The 19,452-nt window shown below is 45.9% G+C and overlaps 1 protein-coding gene across 1 annotated transcript in view; it reads left to right on the forward strand.

The window, feature by feature from the left end:
- Positions 1-3,725: 3,725 nt before the first annotated feature.
- Positions 3,726-19,452, forward strand: part of MTMR7 (myotubularin related protein 7) — a 96,858-nt gene continuing 81,131 nt past the window's right edge. Inside the window, exon 1 of the mRNA XM_043971149.1 lies at positions 3,726-3,870. Coding sequence (XP_043827084.1) covers positions 3,847-3,870 — 24 coding nt within the window. The 5' untranslated portion in view covers positions 3,726-3,846. The remainder of the gene's footprint in view (positions 3,871-19,452) is intronic.

Raw genomic sequence — 19,452 nt, forward strand, 5'->3', positions numbered from 1 at the left:
AGCTAGAAAAAATAACAACAAAATTCATCTGAAAAACAAAAGATCAAGGATATCATGGGATTCAATTTAAAAATACAAAAGAAGGTAGTCTACCAGTACCAGATCTCAAACTGTATTATAAAGCAGTAATCATCAAAATAATCTGGTACTGGCTAAGAAATAGAAAGGTAGATCAGTGGAATAGAATAGATAGAAATTACACTATAGTAAATGACTATAGTAATCTAGTGTATGAAAAACCCAAAGATACAAGCTTTTGAAACAAAAACTCATTATTTGACAAAAATTGCTGGGAAAACTGAAAAATAGCATGGCAGAAACTAGGTATAGACCAACATCTCACACTGTATACTAAAATAAGGTCAAAATGGGTACATGATTTCCACATAAAGGATGGTACCATAAGCAAATTAAGGGAGTATGGAATCATTTATCTGTCAGATTTATGGGCAGGGGAAGAATTTAGGACCAAAAAAGATATAAAAAATAAAATTAAATGTAAAATAGATCATTTTGATTATATAAAATTTAAAAGCTTTTGCACCAACAAAACTGTAACCAAGATTACAAGGGAAGTAGAAAACGGGGAAAGAAATTTTGAAACAATTATCTCTGATAAAAGCCTCATTTCTCAAATATATAGAGAACTGAGTTAAATTTATAAAAATACAAGTCATTCCCCAATTGATAAATGGTCAAAGGATATGAACAGGCAGTTTTCAGACAAAGAAATCAAAACTATCTATCTATAATCATATGAAAAAATTCTCTAGATCATCATTGATCAGAGAAATGCAAACTAAAACAACTCTGAGGTATCATCTCACACTTATCAGAATGACAAATATAACAAAAATGGAAAATATTGGATGTTGGAGGGGATGCAGGAAAGCTGGGACACTAATACACTGCTGGTGGAATTGTGAAAAGATCCAACCATTCTGGAGAGCAATTTGGAACTATGCCCAAAGGGCTATAGAACTGTGCATGCCTTTTGATCCAGCAATAACACTGGTGGATTTATAGCCCCCCCAAAAAAGCTGGGATGGGGAGGTTCTCTGCCCAGTCAGAACACAGCTTATTGATTGTTTGGGGGGTAGCTCTTCAGGAAGGCTGGGAAACCAGGATGGGGAGTTCTATAGGACAGTTTGGGCCTCTTCTTGTAGGTATATCCAGTATCTGAGCCCCAGAGCTGGACAGGACCTCAGGCTGCCTGGTCCAGCACCCTTCTTTTACAGGGCCCCAGGAAGGGACTTTTTCAGGGTCATGCAAGGAGTAATCATCAAAGACAGAACTTAAAGTCTTGTGACCCCCTGACCACTGCTTCTCCCCATGTTCTTTCCCGGATACAACATAAGCTCCCTGAGGGTTTCAGTTCTTTTGGGTTTTTTTTTTAATCTACAGTGCTGAGCCCAGAAGGCTTTTGCTAAATACAATTTACTAAGGACTGATTCATCCTCACGTGGTCTCCATATCCAATGAATTGCCTGAGACTAACCAGACTGTCATTCCCAGACCCTGATTGTTTTGTCGATCTCCCAAACTATTCCTCTTCCAGAGGTTCCCAAGCTTTCTTCCTGGACTTTAGCTTATTATCCAAAAGAACCTATCTATGAGAAACTTACTCTTTAAAAAAAAATAAACATTTTTATTTATATTTTTGAGTTCCAAATTTTATCCCTCCTTCCCTCCCTTTTCCCTGAGGCAGTAAACAATCAGGCATGGGTTATACATGTACAATTATGCAAAACATGACCATATTAGTCATTTTGTATATGGAGGCGTGAATAAAAGAAAAAATGAAAGAAAGTGAAAATAGCCTGCTTCAATGTGTGTTCAATCAATATGGGTTCTTTCTTTGGAGGTAGATACTATGCTTCATTATTAGTCCTTTGGGATTGTCTTGGATTATTGTATTGCTGAGAATGGTTAAGTCATCTAGAGTTCTTCATCCAACAATATTGCTCTCTCTGTGCTCTCTTGGTTCTGCTCACTGCACTACACATCAGTTCATACAAGTCTTTCCAGGCCTTTCTGAAATCCTCCTGCTTGTCAATTCTTATAGCACAATTATATTCCAGCATAATCCTATACCACAGCTGGTTGAGCCATTCCCCAATACATGGGCATTCCTTTGAAAGAAATTTACTCTCCCCAGAGGCATTCTCTTCTCTTTCTATCCTGTTCCCCATATAAACCCTATCCCCAGTTCCCATCTTTAGGTTTTCTTGGCTTCTGCTATGCACTGTCCTGAGGTATAACTCCTCTGCCTTGATAAATTAAAGACCTTAGTTTTGTTATATTGATTGTTTTATTCATTTTCAGGTCGACAGTTTAATACATGTAACACATAGAATGTATGGATTTAATACATGTTTATAGACTGACTGACAGAATGAAGGACCTTTAGCCTGGAGAAGATTAGAAAGGGCACATGATTGATACATTTATGTATTTGAAGGCCTGTCTTGTGGAAGAAGGACGCTAAGGTGAGTCCCTAAACTTCTGAGTTTCCTGGTCTGTAAAATGAGGGTGGCCAGATTCATAATTAATAAGAATAACAACAACAACAACATAAGTTAGTGTGTACAGAGATGGCATGGTGAACAGAATGCTGGAGTCAGGAAGCCCTGAGTTCGAATTCAGATTCAGATACTTACTGGCTGTGTGACTCTCCCACTTCACATGTCTTGTAGGCACCGAGTTGTTTGGCTGTTGTCACCTCTATTGGAATGTGAGCTCCCTGAGGTCAGAGACTAAATTTCTGTCTTCCCTCGGATCCCCAGTCTCACAATGCCCGACAGATAGCGAGTTCTTGATAATGCTTGTTAACTGAGTGACTCTCAGAAAAAGACACCTTGTCTCTCTGGACCTCAGTTTCCCCATGTGTAAAATGAAAGTGGGGCTTGATGAGCTCGAGGTCCCTTCCAACTCTAAACCTCTTCCCCTGTGATTCTATTTACCAGAAGGTAGTTTGGCTCCTTCTAGAGAAAACCCGCCCAATAATTAGTGATGCCCTGCTCCAGGTGGAATGGGTCGCCCCTCGAGTTAATGAATAGCCTTCACGGGAAGTCTTCAGGCAGAGATAGTTAGAAAGGAGAAGGAGTCTCTTAAGCATTCCCACTCAGGACATTCCCCGGCGCGGGTGGCCTTCCCACCTGGCAGGCCAGGTTTCAATGATCACAATAATCCAAGAAGCATTTGTCTGTGCAGGGTGACCCGCCGTGGCTCCTGCGCCCGAAATCAGAGAGCCCAGGAAGCGTGCTCTGTTCAGCACCTGGGAGGGGGTGGGGAAGGGCCCTGCCTGGCGAAGATGGGACAGCTGGCTAGATGTGCTCAGCGGGCTCCCTGTGCTGAGCAGCCCCGCCCTGGCCGCTGTGCGGAGCAGCCTCCAGAGCCGGCTCCGTGGTCCCAGGCTGGACCACAAGGACACAAGGCTGCCCCCAGCTTCCCGGCAGGATCCGGGAATAGGGATACTTGGAAATAGGGCTGCGGGCATACAGGGAATGGTTCGGAGGGCGCCCCGGGGAGGCTGGGTTGTGGGGGCTCCTCCAACCCCGGCCCGCCAGCCGGCGGGCTGCAGAGCACCTGCAGGCTGAGCATCCTCTGTGATTGGGGCGGGGCCGGGAGGGAGGGAGGATGCTTGGAGAGGAGGATCACCCCGCCCCCGCCCCTCGCAGCCTGTCGCCGGCCCGCGCACGCGCACACGCCCTCCCTCCCGCCGGCCGCCAGCCTGCCCCTGGTCCCTTCCCCTTCCCCTCCCCCTCCCGGCTGGCAGCAGGCGCAGGTGGCTGCAGCCCAGCTCCCGGCGCGCTGTCCCCGGGCGGCCACCCAACCGGCAGCAGCATGGAGCACATCCGCACGCCCAAGGTGAGGCTGCGGCGGCGGGAGGATGCGGGTCTGAGGGCGGGGAAGGGGGTCCGAGCTATCAGCCTTCCCGACCGGGGACCAAAGCCACGCCCTCCAGGGACAGGTGTCACCCGCGGTGTCGGGTGCCAGCCTCGCGGGGTCGGTCCCTCGGCTCGCCTCTGCTCCCCCCACCCCAGCATCCCCAGTGGGTCGGGGGGAGGAAGGAGAGATGTTTGGAGGGGAGTGGTTGGGTGGGTGTCCGGACCGCGCCCTCGGCATGGCCCCCTGCCTCCCTCCGTGCCCCCGAGGGCATCGTCTGCCCGCCCTGCCCTTCTTCGATCCGCTGCCGCTCCCTGCATCCCTCCTGTGGTCCAGCCCTCCCCTGGTCCATCTTTCCCGTGGTTTATCCCTCGCGTAGTGCATCCCTCTCTGCATCCCCCGGGTTTGTGCTTTGGCCTATTTCCGCTTGGCCCTGTCCCTTTGACCCTGACTGCAAGCGGCCCCGGGTCCAGGCTGGACAAGGACGGGGTGGGGGTGCGGATGGAGAGCTCTGAATATCAACTGCAGTGAGTTGGCCAGTGGAGCTCACCACGGGATGGGGGCTAGGCCCAGCCAACTGGGAGGAGAGGCCTTGAAACAACCTCCCCCCACCCCCACCCATGGGGGCTGCCCTGGAAACAGACTTGGAGCCAGCCCTGTGCCAGGCTCTTGGGAGGGTGAGGATGCTCCTAGGCAGTGTGCAAATCACCCCTCTCTGCCAGAGGAAGAGGATTAGGTTCCGGGGCTGCTGATGCCAGGCTGTCTTAGATATATGGATTGATTCTGCCCCAGGGAATTAGTTGTTGTTTAACTAGTGGGCAAAGGCCAGGGAATTGCAGCCTTCTGGGATACCTTAGGAGATCAGGCCTCTGGGAACCTAGTGGGGCCCTAGGAGGCCATGCGTGAGCAGCCCAAGGGTCACATGGCCACAGCAATCCTGCTCCCACGGGCAGTGCTTGGGACCCTCCCTCCTGAACATACCTTCCATGGCCTTTCTGTTTCATTCTCTGTCTTAATTCAGTTTGCCTGCAGGCAAAGTTGTCCCACTCAGGACTGCCTGGGATTCTAGGCCTCAGAGCTAGAGGGAAGGGAGGCCCCTCACCTCCAGCCTGTCCAAGCCCCTCATTGGTCAGTTTCCCCAGTAATTAATCAGCAAGCATTTCTGGATAGTCTTCTATGGGTCAGGCTGTGCTGGACCCTTGGGGTGTGTGACCTCAGGGAGCTTACTTCTGCTGGGGGAGTAGATGCCAAGATGTTGTGGTGGTGGGGAGGGCAGAGGAGAGCACTGACAAGTGGACAGATGGTCAAGGACTTCTGGAGGAGGAAGCACTCAAGTGTGGGAAATCACCCCATTTCTCCCAGCCTCAGTTTCCTGCTTCATAAAAAGAAGCAGTTGGAGTAGATACCCTTTGAGATCTCTGCCAGCTTTATTTCTATGATACTCGGACCTCAGTCTGCTCATCTGTAAAATGGAAAAGCTGTGATCTCCTGCTGCACCTGGAATGTCCTCCTCAACCTCATCTTCCTCCACCCCAGCTCTGGCACCACCCTTCAATTAATGCTTCCATCCATCCACAATTAGGGTGTGTCAGTGGGCTCCACTCACTGACTTCTATGTTTCTCTCTGGCCACACCACTGCCCCTTCTACCTTGTCTTTGCCTTTCTTAGAATGTAAGTTTCTGGAGGGAAGCTCCTGGTTACACACAGTAGGCACATAATAAAGACTTTCTGATTAGTTGATGGTCCTGTCCTCTAATGGGGAGCTTGGTCTTGCTGATTTGATAAGGGAGCAAGCTATTTTTTCAGCTCTGGGTCCTAGAATCCAAGGCAGGCAGGAGGAGCTGGGCAGCTTTGTTGGCTCACCTCTTCTGTCCTCACTCACCTGATGTCCCAGTTGAATTTCTGCAGCTTCGATGAAAGGAGTCCTATTGAGCAGGAAGAGTGGGTGTGGGGTTTCAGGGACAGAAAGAGCACTATCTCGAGGTGACCCCATTGCAGGGCTGCCTCTTGGGAAGATGAGGTTGGGGAAGGGCGTGTCTGTGGATGCGTGGAAATGCCTTGTTTGGTCAGATTGTACAAACGTTGCTTGAATCATTTTATTTTAATTTTTTGGAAAGGGAATTTCCCCATTATCCTGGACATGTTAGTGCTTTGTTGATTGTTGTTGTTTGTCCTTTATTTCCAAAGAGGACCATGACATTGGGATGATGTCATGACTTGCAGTGAATTGGATGTCAGTGAGGGAGGGCTGGGCAAGGTCACCAATCTCACTCCCTCCTCCAGAGCCATCTGGGTCCAGTGGCAAGATATACATCAGGAAGACTGGGGATGGCCCCGGCTGTTTAAGGCAATTGGGGTTAAGTGACTTGCCCAGGGTCACATACCTAGTGTCTACGGTTCTCTGGACTCCAAGGCCAGTGCCTTATCCACTGCATCACCTAACTGCCCCTAACTTCATTTGTGTTTGTAGGAAGGGTTCTAAAGCTTTATCAGCTCAGAAATGCTGGGAGCAGGACGTCTGAAATTGCCATAGCTCCAGAAGCCTCAGGAATCTACTGGAGGTGGACACACTCTGCAGAAGAGCTGATTTTAGTCCATCCAGCTGGAGTCCTGTTCTGGTTCTCCCATAGATAAGTCAGTCAGTGACTTATCAACAAGTGTTTATTAAATGTTTATCTTTGTCAGTCACTGAGCTAACTGCTGTAGATACAAAGAAGGGTAAGATCATGGTCCCTGCCCTCAAGGAACTTACTTTCTAATATCAAAGACAACATGCAGATAACCTTGTGCATACTAGATACATACAGAATAAGGATAGAAGGTAACTTCAGTGGAAAGGCATTAGCTGTGGAGAGGACTGGGACCTCTTGAGAAGGTGGGGCACGAAGGAAGCCAGGAGGGGCAGGTGAAGAGGAAGAGTCTGACAGCCATTGGCAACAGCCAGTGCCAAGGCACAGTTGGGAGATGGATTGTCATGTTCTAAAAATAGAATGGAGGCTGGGGTTGTTGGTTCAGGGAGTATGTGTAGTGGAGGAAGGTGTGAGATGATTGGAAAGGTAGGAGGAGGCCAGCTTCCCAAGGGCAGATTTTATATGTGATCCTCCTAGAGACAAGAGGGAAACCCTGGAGTTTATTGGGGGTGAGGCAGGGCAGGCACAGCATGGATAGACCTGCTCTTTTGGAAGATTAATTTGACAGCTGATCAAAAGATGAACTGGGGTGGGGAGAGACTTGACACTGGAAAATCCAGCTGTAGGCTATTGCAATCATGCAGGTGTGGAGGGCCTGTACCAGGGCTGTAGCAGTGTCAGGACAGAGAAGGGGGATGGATGGGAGAGATGCGAAGGTAGAAACTAGATTTGGCAGCTCTGTGGATATGGGGGTGGGGTGAGGGAGATCAGGAACTTGGGTGATGGGAAAGGATGGTGGTGCCTTCAAGAGAAAAAAAGGAAAGTTAGGAAAGAGGGGAGAAGGAAAGTCCTTGAGTTCTAAAATTATTTTTGGCTTTTCTTTGTATCCTTGGGGCTTAACCCAGTGCCTGGAACATAGTAAGCACATAATAAATGCTTGTTGATTCTTTGGTTTTTATTCTGAATTACACATGTATTCAAGAGAGTAGAACATAAAGAGAGGATTTTGTAGGAAGCCTTGAATCTCCATTTTCCACTTCTTGATTAAAAAAAAAAAGTCTAGGTTATATTATACATGTTACTCTCTTTTTTCCATAGAAGTATTTAATTATTTTCCAGTTACATGTAGAGATAGTTTTCAACATTTGTTTTTATAAGATTACTAGTTTCAAATTTTTCTCCCTGCCTCCCCAAGACAGCAAGTAATCTGATATAGGTTATATCTACATGTTACTTTCAAAACTGCCCTGCTGGTCTGTGCTCCCTTCTGAATTTCCTTTTTTTACTTCTAAAAAAAAATTGTCTGAATGACCCTCTTTGGTATCACTATTGTCATCTTCCCTACACATAGAACAATACACACCCCCAGCTGACTGAAAGAAAGAAAAAAGAACCCTGGTAACATTAGCTGGTTAGCTTTTGTGCACTTTGGGCGTATGTATGCCCCTTCTTGTGGTTTCTCATTGGGTTTCTTGATCATCTGGTCTCGTGTGAACTTCAGGGTTTTGCTGGAGTAGGCATGGTCCATGTAGCCATCTAGGCAGAAGGGCTACAGTTCAAGACATGTTGCATTTGACATGGCCATGGGACCAGTTCAGAATGTCCAGGAGGTGGTTGGTGATGTCAAACTGGAGCTCAGGATATTGAATAAAACCATTTGGAGAGACAGAGAGAGAGAGAGAGAGACAGAGAGAGAGACAGAGACAGAGAGATTAATTGATTATAAAATAGGGGGACTTGTATTATCCCTTACAATTCAAAATTTATGCTCCAATGATTTTAGGCTCTGCATTGCCTCTGGGATTAAATGCAAACTCCTCTTTGAGACCTTTAAATTCTTTGTCTGGCTTCTGCTTCTCAAGAGGCTGCGATCAGCCAAAATGAACTGCTTTGCTGTCGTCTGGCTCACCTCTTGCCTCTGCTCTTTGGCACAGACCCTGCCCCGTTCCTGGAAGGCGTGCCCTCTTGGGATCACAAGATGCTTTGAAATCCTCTGGACCAAGTCAGGAGAGGCCCCACGGGCCATTTAGTCCAACTTTCATTTTACAGAGCAAACTGACATGCAGGGAAGGCCACGGTAATGCAGGTAGTCAGTGTTGTTAACAGTGTCCAGGCTTGGATTTGAACCCCAGTCCTCTGTTTCCACAGCCAGAGTGCCCTCCTTTGTACTGTGCTCTCTGTTCACCTTTGTTTCTTCATTGCCCCTTCTATAAGAAGACTTTCTGATCCAGCTAGTTGACCCAATGATCTGTCCTCAAAATATCATATCCAGGTTTATCTCTGCATGTGTTAAATGGCCTCTGTAGAATATAAACTTTTCAAGGGCAGGGCTGGTTTTTTTATTTGGTCTGGTTTCTGTATCCTCAGTGCCTTTCCTCCTCATTCCTCATTCAGAGTGGGTACATGAGCGTTCATTCTCTCTCCCTCTCTCTCTCCCTCTCCCTCCCCCCCCTCTCTTTCCCTCTCCTTCTCTCTCTCTCTCTCTCACTCCCTCTTTCCTTCTCTCTCTCTCCTCCCTCCTCTCTTCTCTCTACTCTTTGACTTCCCTAGGTACCAGGCTTTCCCTGACCAATATCTAAAATGTTTCTTTGTTTTTTCTTCTCCAAGCCTGATGGCTCTTTATTCTTTCTCCATTCTCTGGTTGATATGATTGCTGCTGACAGCCAATGGTGGGGAAGGGGGGAGGGCCAAGGAATCTGTGTCTTTCCTGGAGTTCCCTCTATCATGTCTCCTATGTTTGGCAGAGCAGAGAGATACATTTGGCTCTTTGGGCCATTAAAATGTCTGTATTAGAATATGAAGAACAACCAGGGCCCCATAGGCATAGAGAAGAAAACCACTGGGCTTAATGGACAAGCCACTTAACCATTCATTTTCCCCTCTGTACAAGGAGGGCATTGATGACTTACAAAGTTCCTTCTACTCTAAGTCTATAATACCAGATCCTGTAGCCTTACATCATTGATCCCCAAGGAGGCTGCCCTTTCTGGTCTCCTGCCTCCAATTCATTCAGGCAGAAAAGGAATGAGCCTATAGTGCCTTCCCCCTCCTCAGCCCCTTTGCTTAGAGGCTTCACTGTCAGTATCTGCCAATCTCAGGGATTCATTGAAAGAAAAAGTCTTTTTCTTTGCATAGAAATTGGAGTCTGTGACCCAGTCCTTGCAGGGCATCTAGGAATATTAGCACGAATCCTTTGCTACTCAGTGAATACAGAGGTGGTTGACCTAGCCAGTGGCAAGGACGTTGTTTTAGGGATTCCTTGCCTTGTTGTTTGCCCTTCATTCTCGAAGAGGACCATGACATTGGGGAGGAGATGTCATGATTTGCTGTGCATTGGATTTAAGTGGGAAAGGGCTGTGCAAAGTCATCAGCCTCACTCCATCCTTGCTTTGTACCTTGAACTGGGACAACCATAATGTTATTTACCCACAAGGTCCTGGAAACAGCAGAATTGCCCAATCACCACCACCACCTTGGCTCTTATTTCTTTTATAAAAATGTTTTTAATGATATCTTTCCTTCTTACACACTGACCGCATTTCCAGAGATATCCTTTACTCTTCTCTAGAACCAACCTTGGTCATTATAATGACACAACATTCACTTTTGTGTTTTGGTTTGTCTGTTTCCATTGTTGCAGCTACCACATATGTGGTTTTCTTGGTTCTGCTGACTTCACATCAGTGAAGTGTTTTTCTGAATTCTTCCTAGTCATAATTTTTGACGGTGCAGATTAATTAATTTACTTTTATATTTTACATTTAGGTTAACTGTTAACCTACTTATGGGTATCTCCTTTGTTTCCAGTCATTTGTTACCTCAAAAAAAATGTTGCAATGAATATTTTGGTAAATATGGAACCCTTCCTTCTATCTTTAACTTGTGTTTAGCAATATCTCTGGGCTAAAGGATATGGGCATTTTAGCCCCTCTTCCATTTTAAGCAAAATTCTAAATTGCTTTTTAGAATGGTCGGACCAATCTCAATCTGCAGCTCTACAGTATACTTGTGTTCTTGTCTTTCTTCAGTCCCTTTAACTTTGACTTAAATCCAATAATTGTTTTGATTTGCATTTCTCTTATTACTGGTAATTTGAACAGTCTTTCAGATGGTTATTAATAGTTGACAATTCTTTTGAGAACACTACTAGCTCTGTGACCCTGGGCAAGTCACTTAACCCTCATTTCCCCTCAAAAAAAAAAAAAAGATAATGGATGTAAACCTTTTCCCCTCACTTGAAAACATACTTTGTTATCCAACTTGCATGGATTTTATTAGTTCAAAAGATTCAATTTCATGTAACTGAAATTATTTTATATTTTATAATTGCCTCTATACCTTGTTTGGTTAGGAATTTTACCTTTTTTGGTTAGGAATTTTACTATTAGTCATAAATGTTTTTTTAAATCCTGCTATCCTCTTCTAATTTATTTTTTCATTTAAGTAATTCAGCATTTATTGGGCGACTGCACATAAAGACAGGACTAAGTGTTGGGTATTGAAAGAGTCTTTGGGCATGGGAAGGTTGCAAAATAAAATTCAGTAGACATTTATTAGGCACTTTTTGTGTTCACAGCAAGAGAAATAGAAGACACTGTGCCAACTCTTCTGAAGAATTAATAAAGTCTGATTGGAAGCAGCAGTGACAAATGAGAAATGGGAAGTTGGACATGTAGTCCAGTGGTGATGTCATTGCTCCATTTTTTAGCTCTTCTAATAGAGGCATCTTTAGAGTCTGAGGAATGTACTTTTGAGTAACCTCAGAAGTGGCAGATTTTTATCCTGAAAGGTTAGTGTGAGGGAAAAATTCATCCTCTTCTCAATAATTCGCAGGAACTCAGCATCGAGGTGACAAAGGCTTTATTTTCTTCTCATGAGAAGGAGGCACCCTAGTGTGCATCTAGTGGGTGCCCAGAAAGGGGGCTCGCAGGCCCTGTTTTATACCCTAGTCCCTAACGTGAATGGACCTTCCCCTTTTTCATCACTGGTCGGGGTTACAATCTACAGGCAAAAACTGGGTAATCGGGTCACAGTATTCCCACCCCTCTTCCTTGTATGGGCATAACTCAGGAGTGGACCTTATACTTCCTTATATGGACAGAACTCTGGAGAGGACCTAATTGAGACCAGGGCTCCTTGAACCATGTGACCTTGCTAACCTGAGGGGGAGGAAGGGATCTGAGACCTTTGTCCTACAAACAGGTCAGGGGAGTATGACTGATTGTTATATCCACATTGAGAGGAGACAATTACCCATTTCTGTTAGGATTTAATGTTTGGACACAGCATGAACTGTCAGGAAGCAAGCTTTTCTCTTTGTTCTTCTCCCATTCTTTTTCTTCTGACTTGCTTCTTCTGTTATCTATCTCTTCCCCAAAGAATGCTTAAGTCATCTTCTAATTTTTTGTTATTGTTTGACCTTTAACATGTGGTATAAGATGCTGGATTAAGCCTAATTTCTGCCAAATTGCTTTTGTGTTTTCTCTAGTCCTTGTCAGAAAGAGAGTTCTTCTCCAAGTAATCTATGTTATCTGGTTTATTGAACAGTTGGTCATTGGTTTTAATTGCTTCTGATTCTCCTTTATCTATTCTTCTCTGTTGATCTTCTTTTCCAATTCTAATTAGTACCAAATAGTTCTGATGGTTACTGTTTTAGAAGAATAATATTGAGTATTTATACAGTGCCTTAAGGTTTACAAAGCACTGTATAGATATTAGCTCATTTAATCTTCACAACAACCCTGATAGGTAGGTACTATTTTACAGATAAGGAAACTCAGGCAGACAGAGGTTAAGTGATTTGCTCCAGGTCACACAGCTAGGTAGTCAGTATCTGATGTGAACTCAGGTCTTCTTGATTACAGTATTATAATTCCTTCCTTATTATAGTATGATTTTAGGACTGAAAACTCTCTTCCTTCTCTTCATTCCTGCTATTTTTTCTCATTTCATTTCAGAGTCTAAACCTTTACTCCTTCCAAATCAATTTTATTGTCATTTCATCTATTACTATATGCTATCTCCCCCTTCCTTGACAGTTTGATTGGTATAGCACTCAGTTAATAAATTAACTTAAGTATAATTTTATTATATTGGTGCAGCCCAACCTTGGGCAATGAATAAATATCCTTTCAATTAAGTTATTTCTTTAAATTGTGTTTTGTATGTGCCTTGGTAGATTGGTTCCTAAGTATTTTATGATTACTTTGAAAGAAATTTTCCTTTGTATTATTTCCACTAGGTTTCATTATTGCTCTGTTGATAAGCATTGGTTATTTTTGTGGATTTATTTTGAATCCTGCTACTTTATTGAAGCAATTGACTCATTTACTTTCTTTGCTGATTCCCTGGGGTTATCTGGGGAAATAATGATGTTGTCAATCAATCAATAAGCATTTATTTAGCATCTGCTCTATGCTAGGCACTGGCTTTAGCATATACAAAGATGAAAATGGAAGTTTTTGCCTCCAATGAATTTCCATTGGTGGGGAGATAAGACACAGAATATATACTAAATAAGAAACTAATAAAGGGAAAACACTGGAAGCTGGAAGGATCAAGGAATACCTTTGTGTAGAAGGTAATGCTTGAGATAATTCTTGAGGCAAGTGAGAGGCTCTGAGGCAGAGGAGAGAGCAGATGGAGAGCAGTGTGTGAGGAACAGAGAGGCTAATTTGTCTGGAGTACAGAGTGTGGGAGGAGAGTCCTGTATGAGGAGATGGGGCCATGTTCCCATCACCTCTTACAACAGCCTGCTCATCAGTCTTCCTGTCTCATAACTTTTCCCACTCCAGCACTCCCTCCACACAGCTGCCAGTAAATCCTCCTAAAGCACCAGTCTGACCGTGTCACCCTGCTGCTCCACAAACCCCAGGGGCTCCCCAGGGCCTCTAGGCCACAGCGTCAATCCCCTGCTTGGCATTTGAAGCCTTTTCTACCCTCTAGCCTCCTTTACCCGTTCTATGATCCCATTACATTCTTCCTCACCACTGCCTCCTGGCTTCCTTCAAGACAGTTCAAACCCAACCTTATGCAGGAGGACTTTCCCAGTCACCCCAGATGGTGGGTCCTTTCCTCTGAGATGATTTTCCATTTACCCGCCCCCCCCACACACTGTGTGGTGTACACGTACATACATACATGTACAACTTCTTTCCTGAAGCCTTTCCTGATCCCTCTTAATGTTAAAGCTTTCCCTCTGAGATCACCTCCCACTGACCTGTATCTTTTGTATATACATGGTTGTTTGCATTCATCTCTCTCATTAGATTGCAGGTTCCTTGAGTGCAGGGACCATATTTTTGCCTTTCTTTGTATCCCTGGGTACCCAGTAAGCAACTGATAAATACTTATTGACTGACAAATCCTGGAGTTTATTGAGTGTAGGGATGATGTGGTCAGACCTTCATTTAAGGAGGATCATGTTGGCAGTAATATGGAGGATGGATTGGAATGGGGAGAGACTTGAGACGGGGAGGCCAATGGGGAGGCCATTTCCACAGGCCAGGCAAAATGTGAGGAGGGCCTGAAATAAGGGTCATTTTGTCTCCTCTTTGCCAACGTTTACACCTTTAATTGTGTTTTCTTACCTCGTGACTGCTAGCATCTCCAAGGCAATAACAGTGTTCAAAGGGAGCCTCTTTGCCCTCCTGTGATGTGGATGTGGCTATTCCCTCTTCTCTTACCCACCTGTGCCTGCCCATCCTGGATAACTCTAGTCTCCATCTTCCTGTTACTTTGTCCTCTCCCAATATCCCAGTCACCACACCTTTGCTGGGGTGCACCCCAGCATCTCTGACTTTTATAGTCTTGCCTAGATATTTGTGCTTCTATGTAAGATTTGGTTAACAAGTCCCCCCCCCCCAACTCTGATAAGTGTCAGAGAGCTTGGAGCTGGTGAATGCGAAAGAATTGCTTCTGCTTCCTGGGGAGTGCGTGTCTATGTGCGTGTGTGCCAAGTGATGCCATTTCCTTTGTAGCAATCTTGTTCCTGTAGAAAACCTTTCAACCCCCAAGTAGAGGTGAGAAATAAACCTTCTTGATCCTACTCTCACCATCCCATTTGACCAGTCACTTCTCTGGAATCCCTGGAAACTCAAAGATTGAAGCATTCCTAATGGGCATCATCAATGGGATCTTTTCTATAAAAATGGGAAACCTGGACACCACCTTAGGGGTTGTCAACTGTGGGTACTGACATGGAGCAGGACTAAGACCTCAGGCCAACTCAGGTGCTCTTCCCTTCTTCCATTATCAGCTGCTCTGAGAGCGGAGACCTCCATGCCACCCAGATAGTTGTTGAAAATCCACCTCTAATGCTTCACTACTCCTTATACCCCAGGATTCATTTCCTAACTTCTCACCAGCCAGTTGGGGAGCTATCACCTTCTTGCACTTCCTTTTTTCCCTGCTCACTTATCTGAGTCTTCCATCTTTTCTAATCTGGCAATGGACCCAGAAGTGACCACGCTTTGCCTCAGTGAGAGGCTGACTATGTTTTATGAAATTGCCACAGACCCTACATTCTAGTTGTACTTATAGTCCAACATTTCTCTTTGTTTCATGGGTGGTCACAGTCAGAGTCTTCACCCGGTGTCTCACCTTTGTCCCTTAGCCAGGCTGGTCCTTGGGAAGGCAGGCACAGATGATTGCAGAGACCCTCCTTGGAGCTTCTCTGGCATGTGCACACAGCTGGTGTGACCTTCAGGAAGCCAGCTTGCCATCACAGCCCAATGCCATAGCAGTGGAGGACTCAGGAGATTTCTAAGAACCCCCTTTTACAGATGGGGGCCCTCCTCTTTTCTGTTCTGCCCTTTCACAACAGTTTTCAGTGACTTATTCCAGACTAAGAATTGGATCCCAAAAGAGGTCATTTGGGAAGCAAGATTTGGAGGGTTTGGATGGAGAAAAGCCCTGAACTTTCCACTCCTCCTCTTCCATCTCCCACCAGCCTCTCCAGACCCCTGATGGAGGAGGTAGCAGCAGAAGCTTGGAAGCTGGCCCTACTTGGAGTCAACATGAGGATCAGGTTGACATGGGTGATGATGAAGTGAGATCAAGGACTGTCTTTTGCTCTTTTTTGTATCCCCAGAGCTTAATACAGTGCCTGGCATGTAGTAGGTGCTTCAGAAATGCTTAGTGACTGACTGTAGGGCTCTTGAATGTTCTGGTACCACAAGGAGTCAAGGAGGAGACAGTGACCAGGACAGAGAGGTCGGCAGTGATAAATACTACACACAGTTCGAGAAGGTTGAGGGCTCAGCAAAGGTTCTCAGAGTTGGCCACTGAGAAAGGAATCATAGGTAACTTAGGAAATGACAGTTTCAGCTGATTGATGAGGTCAGAAGTTCAATCACAAGAGGATGAGAAGGGAGTGTGAGATGACAAAATGGAGGTGATGGGAGTAAAAAAAGCAACAATTTTTTCTAGGAAATTGCCTGTGAGAGAGGCGGGGTGGGGGAGCTAGGACCAAGGGAGGGGGTTATGATTAGCATACTTTTTAATCTTTTAGAAAAACAACACACATTCTTTCTTTCTTTCTTTCAAGTGTGAACAGAATAATTTCTGACTTGTGTATTAAGTGCAGGATCTTGACAGATGCCCTAGTGTATAAAGTAATTCCCTAGTTGCTGGCACCTGGCCATGAAGTGTCGCCCAGAACAGCTCCCAGTGACCCAGATTTTCTTGGCCAGGAACAACCTGGGTCAGTTTTTTCCTAGTGCCTTTCCCCCTAGGTCCCCCAGTTCTCCAGCCAATGCCTTGGGGAATAAATGCACTTCCCAGGGCACAGACTCCCCCCTTGTCCCCTCCAAGTCATTAAAAGGAGTTTAAAAATAAGTCCTCCTGAACATTTGATGGTAGGCAATGACAACTTAGTTTTAAACAAATCTATGTTTACTTTTCTTCCCTTATTCCTTTAATAAAACTTGGCTTATCCCAGATTCACAGAGAAATGTAAATGCTGCCAAGCTGGGAAGGAAAGCCAATGATGTCACATGGTGCTGAGACAGGGAGGACACCACATAGGAAGATGCTTCTGCTTCTGGGAATTTCAGTCTTTAGATGCTAATTTGAAGAAACAGTGACTTGATTTCCACATTGACCAAGGATGGGAAACAGGTAGAAATTCTATTGCATTCCAGACCCCCTTCCTTCTTCATGGTGTGTGGGGAGACCTGGAGAGGACCTGGGTTCATCAGATTCCTGCTCTGCCTCTCTTTGCCGCATGGCCTTGGGTTGGACACTGACCCTCAGCCCCATTTTTCCTGAGCTCTTTCTCACTAGATTGTGATTTCATATCTTTGGAGTTTCCTTCACTGACAGAGCTCACATCCCCTTGGGCCTCAGGCTTTGGTAGACACACAGTTTCATCACCTGGTGATCTACCCTGTGGTGATGAGTCTCTTGGTACTTGGCTAGACTGGTCCTCTCATGACAACAGACACAGAATCTGTCATCGGACCAAACCCAAAACCTTACCAACTTGGTGCCAGGAGCTGCCCAAACTTGGCTCCTAGAGCCACGAGTCACCAAGGCACACAGATTCTCCCAGATAGGAAGGACCTTAGAAGTCCCCAAGTCGTGCTTGTTTCCTCCAAGATCCCTCCAAGCACATGCTCTTTGTTGTTCTTTTGTTTCAGTCATTTGCCATTCCCTTCTCCAGCTCATTTTACAGACAAGGAAACCGAGGCAGGCAAGGTGAAGTTACTTACCCAGGGTCACACAACTAGGAAGTGTCTGATGTTGGATTTGACCTGAGGAAGAAGTTGGATTTGCAGTCTCTTTCCTGACCTCCTTTCTCTTTCCTTCCCCTGTCAAGGTAATCCATGGTGGGTCCTCTGTAGACAGCATCCTGTATTTCTCTGCCCTTGTTGATCTTCACCCAAATGCCCCCCCCCACTTTGGTTCTTGGATTTCCTCACAGGAATATATGTATTGACTTTGAAGCCAGAAACCTGGGTTCGAATTCTGGTTCTGGTTCTACCTGTGTGACTTTGGGCAAGTTGCCCTGAGTCTCGGTTTCTTTCATTGTCAAATGGAGGCATGGGCCAGAGAAGCCCAGAGGTCCCTTCTAGCTCTGGCTCTCTCTGATCCTGTGATCTCTTTAATATATAAGGCCACTGGGAGGAGGGGCAGGGAGGAAGCCAATGTTCGACAATTGGCAAATAAATATTTAATTTAAAAAAGAAAACAGAAGTGAAAAGACCTCTTCCCCCCCTCCCCCCTCCTATAACTCTTCAATCTAGTTTGAATAAGACACAGCCTTTGAAGCCGTAGCTCAGTCCTGAGTCTTATCCAGCCAGCCTCAGGCTCCTCGGGATGCCCATTTTTAAAATTTTCTCATTCAGTCAGTCAGTTACAATGTATTTACTGATGCCCTGCTATGTATGAGTACATGGGCTTTGTGCATTTGTGTGTAGGGATCTGAAGCCAGGGGCATTGTCCTCTTAGAATGAATGTGTGCACATGCACTCATAAATGAATGAATGAATGAATGAATGAGCATTCATTAAGCACTTGCTGTGTACAAAGCACTTGATGCAAATAGAAAAGCATCCATTTGTACTGGGACTGTGACATCAAGCTCTCTCCCTCCCTCTGGGTCATGTTGCCCCTGGAGCAAGGAAGCAGGGAGGTGTAGGAATCCATCCTTGCTGACTTTGTGGCAAGGGCTGCCACAGGCAGGGGCTGAGGAGCTGACTTTACCCTCTCTGGATTTTTGGTTCTTCTTTTTCTCACTGGCACACATAGAACAACATGGGGCCAGGGCAGGCCAGGGGAGGGGAGCACCAGGATTCCAAGATTCAGCAGATCCTGGACCCATTCCCCTTCCTCTGGCTCCACGGGCAGGCACTGAGCTCCAGTTGGCATCACTTACGCTTGGAAATAATGGAGCCCATCATTCCTGCAGAAGCCTGTAGGCCAAGGACGCGGGCCACGGCTGTCAGGGCCCTTCTCAGAAATCTGGCCACGTGCTCCAATGGGTCAGACCCTTGTAGAGATGCTGAAAGGGGGAAATCAATCTCCTTTCCTAATATGGGTGACTACCAAGGCTGGGAACAGCCGGCTGCCTTGGCCAGCGGGCCACTGTGGGGGCTGATTCTGTGAGTTCAAGGGCCGACCATCTGCTCTTGTCCTCTCTCCTCTCCATGCTTTTTCCTCACATCCACTCCTTTGTGGGCTGCAGCAAAAGTCACCGTGCCTGCTGAGCTTACCTATGCCAGGCAGGGTGGCGGCGAAATGCCTGAATGTGGGACCGTCTTGTCCTTTGGCCATGTGTCCCCATCGGCCGCTGCCATAAATGGTGTGGGGCCTCCTGGAGGGTGATTTACGAGCAGAGGCTACTGCCCTGCCTGCTGGAGCTCATCCTCCCATTTTCCTTTCTCTGCTTTTTCCGAGAACTTGCCGTGCTCATTTCTCAAGGAGCCAGGGCTCCCTGTCACCATCTATTTTAGCTTCATTCTCCATCTCAGTTAATGGGTTTTAAATAGCTCTTTCTGGCACCAAGCTGAAAGCATGCATATAGCCTGAAGTAACTGGATAAGGCAGTGGTATGCAGGCAGCTGCCTGTTTGCAGATGGCCTGGCCATTCTGGGCTACTCAGAATCCTTTGGGTCTTTACCTCTGCCTCAAACAGTCAGAATGAATCAAGTCTGCCTTGAGTCTGACTTCTTTTCTCTGCTTTCCACAGCCATGGGACCAGATTAAGAGTTGGGAAGCCTGTTGCGGGCTAGTTAGTCCAATCTTCCCATTTTACAGATGGGGAATAGAGGGAGGCAGAGGCAAATTGACTTGCCAAAGTTCAGTCAGGTATCATCAAGAGCAAATCTCTCAAAGCCTGATTTTGTCTTGCCTAGGATTATGGAGGGGAGGGATTGAGCATGGAGAGAAGGGAAGGACCTAGGTCCAGGGACCTGAAGACCCAGTTATACC

This window comes from Dromiciops gliroides, chromosome 6 (genome assembly GCF_019393635.1).
Source record: "Dromiciops gliroides isolate mDroGli1 chromosome 6, mDroGli1.pri, whole genome shotgun sequence".
Lineage (NCBI taxonomy): Eukaryota > Metazoa > Chordata > Mammalia > Microbiotheria > Microbiotheriidae > Dromiciops > Dromiciops gliroides.